At 44.6% G+C, this 12,928-nt stretch overlaps 1 protein-coding gene across 1 annotated transcript in view; it reads left to right on the forward strand.

The window, feature by feature from the left end:
- Window positions 1–12,928, forward strand: part of LOC124803240 (gamma-aminobutyric acid type B receptor subunit 2) — a 431,083-nt gene that overhangs the window by 181,803 nt on the left and 236,352 nt on the right. Inside the window, exon 6 of the mRNA XM_047264421.1 lies at window positions 2,734–2,799. Coding sequence (XP_047120377.1) covers window positions 2,734–2,799 — 66 coding nt within the window. The remainder of the gene's footprint in view (window positions 1–2,733; window positions 2,800–12,928) is intronic.

The raw sequence follows: 12,928 nt of genomic DNA on the forward strand, positions 1-12,928 counted from the left end.
TGTTTCGCCACAATACAACTATAAAATTCCCAGTTGCAATCAGGAGACATTACTTACTAGTTTAGATTAATTAAAACTCGTTACGTGAATCGCGATCGAACAAGTTCGCGTCACATATAGTAATCATAGTTAAAACTGAAACGTCCCCTTTGAACAATTTATATATGGCTGTGCTTAACCTGATACACAATATTTTGTTAGCGCAACGCAATCTGACTTTCAAAAATCCCTACAAAAGAATGGCCCTGACTAACATTAAACTATACCTTTCACAAATCACTTACCTCACAAAAATCTTCGCTGCTCAAGCTACTGCAATACAGGAGCGCCACTACTGCCAGCTAAATGAAAGATTCAAACTACTGAAGGCACTAACTACTGATAGGGATAGTTAGCAAATGAAAGATATTAATAGAGAACGAACAATGTATTTACCTTGATATCATCATATATAAATATAGCAGTTCATGACAAATTACAAACCTCCGCCATCTCTCTCCCCACATCCACCACTGCTGGCGGCTCACCTCCAACTGCGCAACGCTACGCGCTGTTCACAGCCAGCTGCCTAACACTACAATGGCGAGTATTACAACAATGCAAAGCAGCCACAGACTGCACACAGCACAGCCAGTGATTTTCATACAGAGGTGGCGTTACCATAAAAAAACCTAAACAGCCTACTTACATAGAGAAAACATAAACAGCCTACTTACATAGAGAAAACATAAACAGCCTACTTACAAAATGTCCATTAAAACTATATGAGGGACATGTGTATGGCTGTTAAACAAAGACAAACGTCGACCTAATAGCGTAGCTCCAACTAATGCTTATGTAATCTACTGCAGAGCACGTCAAACATTGGGAGCTGATGCCGTAAAAAACAGGTCAATTATGTAATGTTTCTCTTTTTCTGCACCTATTTGCCGTTCTCATAAACAAATAGTAACTGGTTTGCTACAGGTATAAAAGACCTTAACAGTAATGAAGTAGAACAGGTAAGTTACAATTATTTCTTTACCGTCATACTGTTTTATAGTGGTAGCAACATCGATTATTATTTGTTACGATGGCATGTCAAGGCAGAAATACACGAATATTACGTAACTGTGTTTTTTATTGCGGCATCGGCTCGTAACATATGGAGCTCTCTACGGTACTTTACATAAGCACTATAGGTAGACGCTGCGCGACTATTTTGAATTTTGCCTTTGTTCAACAGCCATACGTATTTCCTTTTTGCAGTTCTAATGGATATTTTACGAGTAATTATAAGTACTGCATGTGGCATGAGCTGGTTAGCTCATGATTCATGTAATATGTCTTAATTAATGTAAAGAAGTGATCAATACTTTCAGTTTGCAATTGTCAGTTTTAATTATTTTAAATCATAATTGATCGTTGAAATTAGTGTTGGTTTTCTTACAATACGTTAGGTAAGATCATGCACTTCTGAAGAAGATATTTATAATAGTGTCGAAATTTAGGCCATGTTTAAATAAATTAACTTCCGACAGTTGATTGGCTGTTTACTTTATTAAATGAATCAAATTTATCCCATTTCACGCATATAAGAGGCGATACGTCGATCACCCACGCCTTCCAGCTTGCCTCAGACTCAACGCCAGCCTGCGCTCCCAATTGTGACTCCACACATCGTATGGCTCTCGGCTGTTCTTGTCGTAGGCCCTCGCTGCTTCGCTATTTTTCCTATCTCCAGTTTTAGTTGTGTATCGTTGAGAATGGTTTTACACACATGTGTTTGGCCTAATTTAACCATATGTTTCTGTGTTGCTTATCGGCATTGTTCTTCTAGGCTCCTTTTAAAATCTCTGTAATTTTGTTCTTTTAAAATTTGAATTGTCCTCCTCGCCTCTCCCACGAATCAATGAGCTCCGTCGAAATGCCCTACTAAGACCCTCCCGCCCCCCTCCCCCCCCCCCCCCCCCCAATCTCTGTGCCCTACTGTGGGCAGAACAAATATTGATCTCTGTTTCCTCACACTCTGCAATCTGCTGTCGTTGAAATAAATTTCAGAAAACTTATCATTATTTTCGATTTTTCGATGTGAATCACGGTAGTTACAATGTGACGCAAAACTTCCTACCGACGCCACTTGAGGGGTGGCAGAAATACGACCGTCTCCTATAGGGTGTGTGTGTGTAGACTTGTATCGTGTTTGTTTTGGTCATGGCAATAATAATGATGTGGAGGAGGAGGAAGACGAGGTGGAGGAGAAGGAGGAGGAAGAGGAGAGAGAGAGAGAGAGAGAGAGAGAGAGAGAGAGAGAGATGCGGAAGAAACTTGGTGGCAGCGCACAGACTGCACATCTTGAGTAGCACAAGTGCGGCCTCTGAACTTGCGTTCACCCCTGCGATAAATTTAGACATTTCCTACACCCTTTATGAGCGCAGAAAAGTACGAGTCAATTGTTGCGGTATTTTCTTTCATTCGTTTGTAGGTTACGTCTCTTTGTCCTATATTCAGATATCCATCTAGCATGTGTAGCGTATTTCAAGAGAGGTTTCATTCGCGAGGTTTGTTAACTTTTACTGCGTCCAACGCAATACTTCCATCTTAGTGTATATCTTCAGATAAATATAGATATATCACGTTAGTATGTTCTAAGATCTGAAACATATAAAATAATCATTAAATTAACAACATTGATTTATCGATCTTCTGAGACTTGAGGCCATTGTTGAGGATACATTGTAATTTTTGTTACAGGATCTTGACACCAGGATCATCATCGGCAGTTTCTCGCAGCAGGTGGCTCCGAAGATTTTTTGTGAGGTATGAAACATGTTTTTCTTTTCTTTCTTGTCTTACCTAGTGAAAGAATTTAATGGTTGCTTGGTTGATTTGGGGGAGGGAACCAAACAGCGACGTCATCGGTCCCATCGGATATGTGAATGAAGCCAGCCATACCCTTTCAAAGAAACCATCTCGGCATTTTCTTGATGTGATTTAGGGATGGCCGAAAGAGTCCTCCCGAATGCGAATCCAGTGTGCTAGCCACTGCACGACCTCGCTCGGTCTCTGTTAATTCTAATGTCATCAACAGGCGTGAATAACACAAACAAGGTCCCATGTGCTGATGGCAGCGGTATTGATAAACGAAAGCGGCAGTTTCTCCTTCGGTGATTTGAAAGCAGAGTTTTGAGAGAAAAAATTCAGGTACGTTTGCCGAAGTCTACCCGCTCCCCAAGCCCCCATAAGAAAGACTATGGTGGGACTGTCTTGTGAAATACCGTCCTGAAGTTCAGTTCGTTGGCTGTCGCTCTGCTAAAAACACCATGTCTTTCTATAATTCGTAATTATTGAACCTTTTTATTTATATTCTTCTGTAGTTATTCTGGTGAAAAATTTACAAAAGCAAGCTGTAAACTGATGTTTGCCTTCTTTCAGTTGCATTACGATTAGGTCTGAACTATAATCTGTTGATGAATCTCCTTTTTAGCGGAAATTGACCCGCATGTCAGATTACTAACTTGTAATGATGTTTTATACATGTGCAAAAGCTGGCTACGTTTATGAACTGGAGGATGGGGACACCCTTAATTACAACTTAATGAAGATCAAGGGAACCAACCAGCTCGTACCCCAATTCCTACTTCATATGTTCACGCCGCACAGCTGTTAGCATCAGTGAGGTAACAAACTTGACTAGGACCAAATGTGCCCAAGAAGCCACACTGCTAACGGTGTTATTACTTTGCTACTGTCTGAAGTAAGTGTATAACGGATGAAGTAATCATTTGCCGACTTGTAAATGAATATAGTGATATGAGGTCTGTGCTGGAACCTGATCAACAAGCGGTCGGGTCGTGTTGATTCCAAACTGAGAGATCTAAAAACAGGCGTAGGCTGACAATGTTGTGAGAATGGCTAGGCCGAGTCTTAGCACTAGCTGTTGCCATGCTTAGACGAACCCCTACACCATGGCAGAAAAGCGAAAGTGGGAGTAAACTGGCGCGTCTCCGGTATTCGCTTCACACCCGCTAGTCCTGTGTTCTCACTTTAGTTCGCGAGTTTTGACTGAACAGGAAACAATATGGACCACAGGAACCCAGTTGCACCTCTTGATTGATACACTCCTGCAAATTGAAATAAGAACACCGTGAATTCATTGTCCCACGAAGGGGAAACTTTATTGACACATTCCTGGGGTCAGATACATCACATGATCACACTGACAGAACCACAGGCACATAGACACAGGCAACAGAGCATGCACAATGTCGGCACTAGTACAGTGTATATCCACCTTTCGCAGCAATGCAGGCTGCTATTCTCCCATGGAGACGATCGTAGAGATGCTGGATGTAGTCCTGTGGAACGGCTTGCCATGCCATTTCCACCTGGCGCCTCAGTTGGACCAGCGTTCGTGCTGGACGTGCAGACCGCGTGAGACGACGCTTCATCCAGTCCCAAACATGCTCAATGGGGGACAGATCCGGAGATCTTGCTGGCCAGGGTAGTTGACTTACACCTTCTAGAGCACGTTGGGTGGCACGGGATACATGCGGACGTGCATTGTCCTGTTGGAACAGCAAGTTCCCTTGCCGGTCTAGGAATGGTAGAACGATGGGTTCGATGATGGTTTGGATGTACCGTGCACTATTCAGTGTCCCCTCGACGATCACCAGTGGTGTACGGCCAGTGTAGGAGATCGCTCCCCACACCATGATGCCGGGTGTTGGCCGTGTGTGCCTCGGTCGTATGCAGTCCTGACTGTGGCGCTCACCTGCACGGCGCCAAACACGCATACCACCACCATTGGCACCAAGGCAGAAGCGACTCTCATCGCTGAAGACGACACGTCTCCATTCGTCCCTCCATTCACGCCTGTCGCGACACCACTGGAGGCGGGCTGCACGATGTTGGTGCGTAAGCGAAAGACGACCTAACGGTGTGCGGGACCGTAGCCCAGCTTCATGGAGACGGTTGCGAATGGTCCTCGCCGATACCCCAGGAGCAACAGTGTCCCTAATTTGCTGGGAAGTGGCGGTGCGGTCCCCTACGGCACTGCGTAGGATCCTACGGTCTTGGCATGCATCCGTGCGTCGCTGTGGTCCGGTCCCAGGTCGACGGGCACGTGCACCTTCCGCCGACCACTGGCGACAACATCGATGTACTGTGGAGACCTCACGCCCCACGTGTTGAGCAATTCGGCGGTACGTCCACCCGGCGTCCCGCATGCCCACTATACGTCCTCGCTCAAAGTCCGTCAACTGCACATACGGTTCACGTCCACGCTGTCGCGGCATGCTACCAGTGTTAAAGACTGTGATGGAGCTCCGTATGCCACGGCAAACTGGCTGACACTGACGGCGGCGGTGCACAAATGCTGCGCAGCTAGCGCCATTCGACGGCCAACACCGCGGTTCCAGGTGTGTCCGCTGTGCCGTGCGTGTGATCATTGCTTGTACAGCCCTCTCGCAGTGTCCGGAGCAAGTATGGTGGGTCTGACACACCGGTGTCAATGTGTTCTTTTTTCCATTTCCAGGAGTGTATTTGGACACAATAAATTAAAGACTTTCAAAATCTAATCCCCCCGTCGGAAGTTCGAGTCCTCCCTCGGGCATGGGCGTGTGTGTTATCCTTAGCGTAAGTTAGACTAAGTAGTGCATAAGCTTAGGGACCGATGACCTCAGCAGTTTGGTCCCATAAGATCTTACACAAATTTCCATTTTCAAAATCCTAAGAGAGATTAGTTGACTATTCAAAGAGAAGTGGATTTGGAGGAGGATCTGAAATACATTGAATACCATACACAGAAGAGCAACTGTGTGAAAAGGAGATCAAATTAAATTTTCCTGCTGCTTCTCCTTCTCCTCCTCCTTCTCCTCCTCCTCCTCCTCCTCTTCCTTCTCCTTCTTCTTCTTCTTCTTCTTCTTCTTCCTCTGCACTTCAAGGTTTAGTCGCTCGTGACTGTACCGTCTTCACTTTTCACTGCCACCCCATTCTGAGTCTTCCTGCGTCTCTTCTTTCTCTTGATGGTATTGCATGGACAAGGCGTGGGATTCTCTCTGCACTCATTCCTGTAGGTCATTTTTTCATTATGTTCTATTTTCTTCGATCTTTCCATTAATATTATAAATATCTAGTTCATTCCTAATATCTTTATTTCTTATACAGTATTCCCTGGGAACATCTCTCAGTTTCCTAAGATATTTCATTTCTGTTGCTTGTAGTTTGCTTTTACCGTGATTTTTAGGAATTCATTACTCAACTCCAAATAGCCATATAGTTGTAGTCATGGTTTTATAAAATTTCTATTTTGTTTCCTTCCGTATTTTGTTTTGTGATGTTTTATTTAGCATTCCACGTATTGGCTGATATTTGTTAATGTTATTTTCTGTGTCCTTGTCCATGTCATAGCTTACATCACACCCTACAAAATTTAAGTTGGAAAGCTGTTGAAGTGGTGTATTATATGTTATTTTTGAGTATTTGGGGTATTTCCCACGATGAACCATTATTTTAGTTCTCTTTATAGATATTTCATGGTTTTGTCTTTTCCTTGACTTATGTAATTTATAGACTGATTTTTGCAGCTAATCTTCACATTCTTCCACTATGGTAACATTACCTTTCTGAAAGATGTTTACATATTTATTTTTATTAATATGTATACCCAGATTTATTTTCTGTCTGCAGTTTTTAATCATATCATCTACATAGCCATTAAATAAGGTTAGTGACAGGTTACAGCCTTATTAGATGTCAACTTTAATCATTACCTGATCTGGCCTTTTAACACTAACCAAAACGGCCTTCCTGTGCTGGTACTGCGAACGACTGAAAGCAAGGGGAAACTACAGCCGTAATTTTTCCCGAGGGCATGCAGCTTTACTGTACAGACGGATGGAGAAACTGATAGAAGCCGACCTCGGGGAAGAGCAGTTTGGATTCCGTAGAAATATTGGAACACGTGAGGCAATACCGACCCTACGACTTATCTCAGCAGATAGATTAACGAAAGGCAAACCTAGACTTAGAGAAAGATTTTGACAATGTTGACTGGAATACTCTCTTTCAAATTCTGAAGGTGGCAGGGGTAAAATAAAGGGAGCGATAGGCTATTTACAATTTTTACAGAAACCAGATGGCAGTTAAAAGAGCCGAGGGACATGAAAGGGAAGCAGTGGTTGGGAAGGGAGTGAGACAGGGTTGTAGCGTGTCCCCAATACTATTCAATCTGTATATTGAGCAAGCAGTAAAGGAAACAAAACAAAAGTTCGGAGTAGATATTAAAATCCATGGAGAAAAAATAAAAACTTTAGGGTTCAAATGGTTCAAATGGCTCTGAGCACTATGGGACTTAACATCTATGGTCATCAGTCCCCTAGAACTTAGAACTACTTAAACCTAACTAACCTAATGACAGCACACAACACCCAGCCATCACGAGGTAGACAAAATCCTTTAGGGTTTGCCGATGAGATTGTAATTCTGTCAGAGACAGCAAAGGACTTGGAAGAGCAGTTGAACGGAATGGACAATGTCTTGAAAGGAGGATATAAGATGAACACCAACAAAAGCAAAACGAGGATAACGGAATGTGGTCGAATTAAGTCGGGTGATGCTGAGGGAATTAGATTAGGAAATGAGACACTTAAAGTAGTAAAGGAGTTTTGCTATTTGGGGGACAAAGTTACTGATGATGGTCGAAGTGGAGAGGATATAAAATGTAGACTGGCAATGGCAAGGAAAGCGTTTCTGAAGAAGAGAAATTTGTTAACATCGAGTACAGATTTAACTGTCAGGAAGTCTTTTCTGAAAGTATTTGAATGGAGTGTAGCCATGTATGGAAGTGAAACATGGACGATAAATAGTTTGGACAAGAAGAGAATAGAAGCTTTCGGAATGTGGTGCTACAGAAGAATGCTGAAGATTAGATGGGTAGATCACATAACTAATGAGGAGGTATTGAACGGAATTGTAGAGAAGAGAAAATTGTGGCACAACTTGACGAGAAGAAGGGATCGGTTGGTAGTACATGTTCTGAGGCATCAAGGGATTACCAATTTAGTACTGGAGGACAGCGTGGATGGTAAAAATCGTAGAGGGAGACCAAGAGATGAATACACTAAGCAGATTCAGAAGGATGTAGGTTGCAGTAGGTACTGGGAGATGAAGAAGCTTGCACAGGATAGAGTAGCATGGAGAGCTGCAGCAAATCAGTCTCTGGACTGAAGACCACAACAATCATTACGTCTCATAGTTTCTTTCTGGTCACCGTCAAAAGCTTTTTCGAAATCAATAAAAGCTATATGTGTTTCTAAACTGGATTAAACACAAGGGGGTGAGGGGGGAGGGGGGGGGGGGGGAAAGAGAGAACGGGGGAACAGAAGGAAGAAGTAAGTTCAGATGTATGTTTTACTGTAAACAAGGCACTTAAAGATAATATTACAAATACTAAATAAATCACACACAGTGTAGCAAGACTTGTTTAATGAAATATACGGATCTATGGTCACCAGCGTAACGACGTTCTGACATTGTGCTAAAAGATCTCCACAAAGAACAAATAAAACTAATAACTGACTGCTTACCCCACAAGAAAATAATGGGCAGTGAGGGCAGGGATAAGTAAAACATAACACTAAGTAAACAAATGGATCTTCAATGGGGCCGCGGTGGCCGTGCGATTCTAGGCGCGTCAGTCCGGAACCGCGGGACTGCTACGGTCGCAGGTTCGAATCCTGCCTTGGGCATGGATGTGTGTGATGCCCTTAGGTTAGTTAGGTTTAAGTAGTTCTAAGTTCTAGGGGACTGATGACCTTAGAAGTTAAGTCCCATAGTGGTCAGAGCCATTTGAACCATTTTTTTACTTCAATGGGAGACTTTAAACGTGTTTCTAAGAAGGACAAGGATCATGTGTTAGTAAAATTTGTCGTAGACAACGTGCTTGTCCTTAACACATTCTTCCAGAAGGAAAGAAACAGAAAGTGAATTTCCCAAGGACTAAATGGCACTAAAAATTATATCGTCTAAATGACGATTCTAAACCATAATTTGTATGTGACCAAAGACTCACAGTAAACACAATAAAAATAATCTATAACCTGAAAGATACAGACTCTACAGACAGTAAGTCATCAAATAACAAGAAATTTTTTAAGCGTTAAGGGCCAAGTGAGGCGGTCAAGCCGTGGTTAGCCACCCGCTTTTGGAAGGACTACAGTTGAAATCCCCGTCGCGCCATTCGGTCTTAGATATCCAGGGCCAGTTACAACAGCTGTAGGGCAGCCTGCGTCAGGAGGGGATACAAAGGCTTTATGAGTCCCTTCGCAACCGAATCAGTCCATACACCCAGGCCAAAGGGGGTTTAACGTCACAATAGTGGGAAAGCTCATACTGCCAAGTTCTTTGGAAATATGACACCACTTTGTAATCTCTGAAATAACATCCATACTCTCTCAACCCGTGAAGTACCATTTCATTTCCTGCTCCTCTTCTGGGAGATTCACTTTTTTTGTCAGCCAGTGTAATAATGGGTAACCAGACAGCACAGTAAAATGCAAGGTAATCAGATAATATGCACTCACTTACATTTACGTTGTATCAACATCTACGTTACGCACATTTCACACATTACTGGTTCCTCCCTCCGTAGGAGAAAACGATGGGCCACATCTTTGACGTGTCGGGACTTTGTCTTCTGAGCGTCGTGGCCAGAAGAATATAAGCCACAGTCGACCTGTAGATGTGAGTGACCGCAGCATTTTGCACCCTACTGCCAGCTGCTGAGCTGCCCACAACACCTTGTCCTCCTTGTGAGGAATGATGCAACTGCTTTCAGGGGGCTCGAGCAAAGGGGCCCGTCACAGACAGAAAGCCTCGTTGACATCCACATCAGCGAGTACGTTGGTTTTGCTTCTGAAGACCTTGGTATCCAAAGCGAAATTATTACCTTCTTCCCTTACTTTTGTAAGAAAGAAGAATGCTTTAGGTAATTTGGACAATCTTGTCTGGTGCGTAAATTTTTGCAGTGGCTTTCAGCATTCTGAGAATCTGAGCAGAATTTCTTGCCACAATTTCGTGTTACCTGTTGTATGCGCAGTACAACAACCAACGGTGTATACCAGTATCAAAATAGAATGTTACTGAAGGAATCTTCTCATTGGGACAGTAAAAACACTATAAAATATGCCGAATTAAAAGAAACTGCTCGGAAATATATTGGAGGGGACGTAAGGAGATACAGTGATTTCTTGGTAGTAGAAATAACTGAAAAGAATGAGAGTATGAATGAGATAAAACCGACACTTATGTTGCGTAAAGTCGACATTTTACTACATAAGACCGCAAACAGCTCAGTAACTAATAACGGAGACAAAATTGTTGTGCGAGAGTTCTTTAAGTGTTCGTGTGGTTCAAGAGGTGAATCAGGAACACATTTAGTAAGAAAGGCAATGAAAGTCCACTGAATGCCACAGGAACGTTTATCAAGCCATTAGAGATACGAAGAAAGGAAGGTGTCATCAGATGATTAAAAATGCTCAAGTTATTGTTGCTGATTTATCAGTTAATAATAATGTCTGACCAAGATAGACTACTGACCATTAAAATTGCTACACCAATACCCAGAACAACCACATCTGGCCGTAATAAGGGCCTTGATACGCCTGGGCATTGAGTCAAACAGAGCTTGGATGGCGTGTAAAGGTATAGCTGCCCATGCAGCTTCAACACGATACCACAGTTCATCAAGAGTAGTGACTGCTATATTGTGACAAGCCAGTTGCTCGGCCATCGTTGACCAGACGTTTTCAATTGGTGAGAGACTTGGAGAATGTGCTGGCCAGGGCAGCAGTCGAACATTTTCTGTGTCCAGAAAGGCCCGCACAGAACCTGCTACATGCGGTGGTGCATTATCCTGCTGAAATGTAAGGTTTCGCAGGGATCGAATGAAGGGTACAGCCACGGGTCGTAACACATCTGAAATGTAACGTCCACTGTCTAATGTGCCGTAATTGCGAACAAGAGGTGACAGAAACGTGTAACCAATGGCAGCTCATACCATCACGCCGCGTGATACGCCAGTATGGCGATGACGAATACACGCTTCCAATGTGCGTTCACAGTGATGTCGTCAAACACGGGTGCGGACATGATGATGCTGTAATAGAACCTGGATTCATCCGACATAATGACGTTTTGCCATTCGTGCACCCAGGTTCGTCGTTGAGTACACCATCGCAAGCGCTCCTGCCTGTGATGCAGCGTTAAGGGTAACCGCAGCCATGGTCTCTGAACTGATAGTCCATGCTGCTGCAAACGTCGTCGAACTGTTCGTGCAGATGGTTGTTGTCTCGCAAACGTCCCCATCTATTGACTCAGGGATCGAGACGTGGTTGCACGATCCGTTACAGCCATGCGGATAAGATGCCTGTCATCTCGACTGCTAGTGATACGAGTCCGTTGGGATGCAGCACGGCGTTCCGTATTACCCTCCTGAACCAACCGATTGCATATTCTGCTAACAGGCATTGGATCTCGACCAACGCGAGCAGCAATGTCGCGATACGATAAACCGCAATCGCGATAGGCTACAATCCGACCTTTATCAAAGTCGGAAACGTGATGGTACGCATTTCTCCTCCTTACACGAGGCATCACAACAACGTTTCACCAGGCAACGCCGGTCAATTGCTGTTTGTGTATGAGAAATCGGTTGGAAACTTTCCTCATGTCAGCACGTTGTAGGTGTCGCCACCGGCGCCAACCTTGTGTGAATACTCTGAAAAGATAATCATTTGCTTATCACAGCATCTTCTTCCTGTCGGTTAAATTTCGCGTCTGTAGCACGTCATCTTCGTGGTGTAGCTATTTTAATGGCCAGTAGTGTAATTTCCAACATACTAGGTTAGCAAGTAAAGAACACCCAACGAAATTATGGCGCGTCGACCCGATGTGTGTCTTTCACTGAAAGTGGTTAAAACTGGAGTGATTCGAAGAGAAACAGCCTGTCACCTTCGTGAAGCTCCTGTCTCTTTCCTCTCCACCCTGGCCGGGCTCTACAATGTAGTCCTGACCACCGGTTACTACCCCGACCTGTGGAAAACCTCCCGTATCCTCATGTTCCTTAAACCTGGCAAACCGCCGTCCGCCGTCTCCTCCTACCGTCCCATCAGCCTTACCTCGGTCTTCAGCAAGGTCCTGGAATCTATCCTCACCCGCCGCATCCACCAGCATCTCCGCCAGCACCGCCTCCTTCCCGTTACCCAGTGTGGCTTTCGGCTGTCCTTCTCTTCCGACGACCTTCTCCTTCACCTCACTCATCTCCTTTCCGAACAGCTTAATTCCCGTCGCTCCGCAATCTTCCTCTCCCTGGACCTCGAACGTGCATATGACCGCGTATGGCATTCCGGTCTCCTCTTCAAGCTCCAAACCTTCGCCCTTCCCATTAACTACGTCCGTCTGATCGGCTCCTTTCTCTCCCGCCGTCCTTCCTATGTCACCATCCATAACACCGATTCCTACACCTTTTTCCCCTCCGCCGGTGTGCCCCAAGGCTCCGTCCTCTACCCCCTTCTGTACCTGTTGTACACGGCGGACATGCCGCCGCCGTCACCCCCCGTCCACCTTCTCCAGTTTGCCGATGACACCGCCTTCCTTGCCCTTGCCCCCACCCTGCAACGCTCCCAATGCCTTCTCCAATCCCATCTTGACCGGTTCACCGCTTGGTGCAACCAGTGGTTGCTCAAGGTCAATCCTTCCAAAACCCAGGCGATCATTGTAGGCAAAAAACCACCCCTTCCTTCCACCTCCTTGATTTCTATCTCACTGTCTATGGCCGTCCCATCGCCCTCACTCCCACCCTTAAGTACCTTGGCGTCACCCTCGACCGTCGCCTCTCCTGGACTCCCCATCTCCAGACAATCCAAGCCAAGGCACGTTCCCGTCTCCA

Source organism: Schistocerca piceifrons, chromosome 6 (genome assembly GCF_021461385.2).
Source record: "Schistocerca piceifrons isolate TAMUIC-IGC-003096 chromosome 6, iqSchPice1.1, whole genome shotgun sequence".
Lineage (NCBI taxonomy): Eukaryota > Metazoa > Arthropoda > Insecta > Orthoptera > Acrididae > Schistocerca > Schistocerca piceifrons.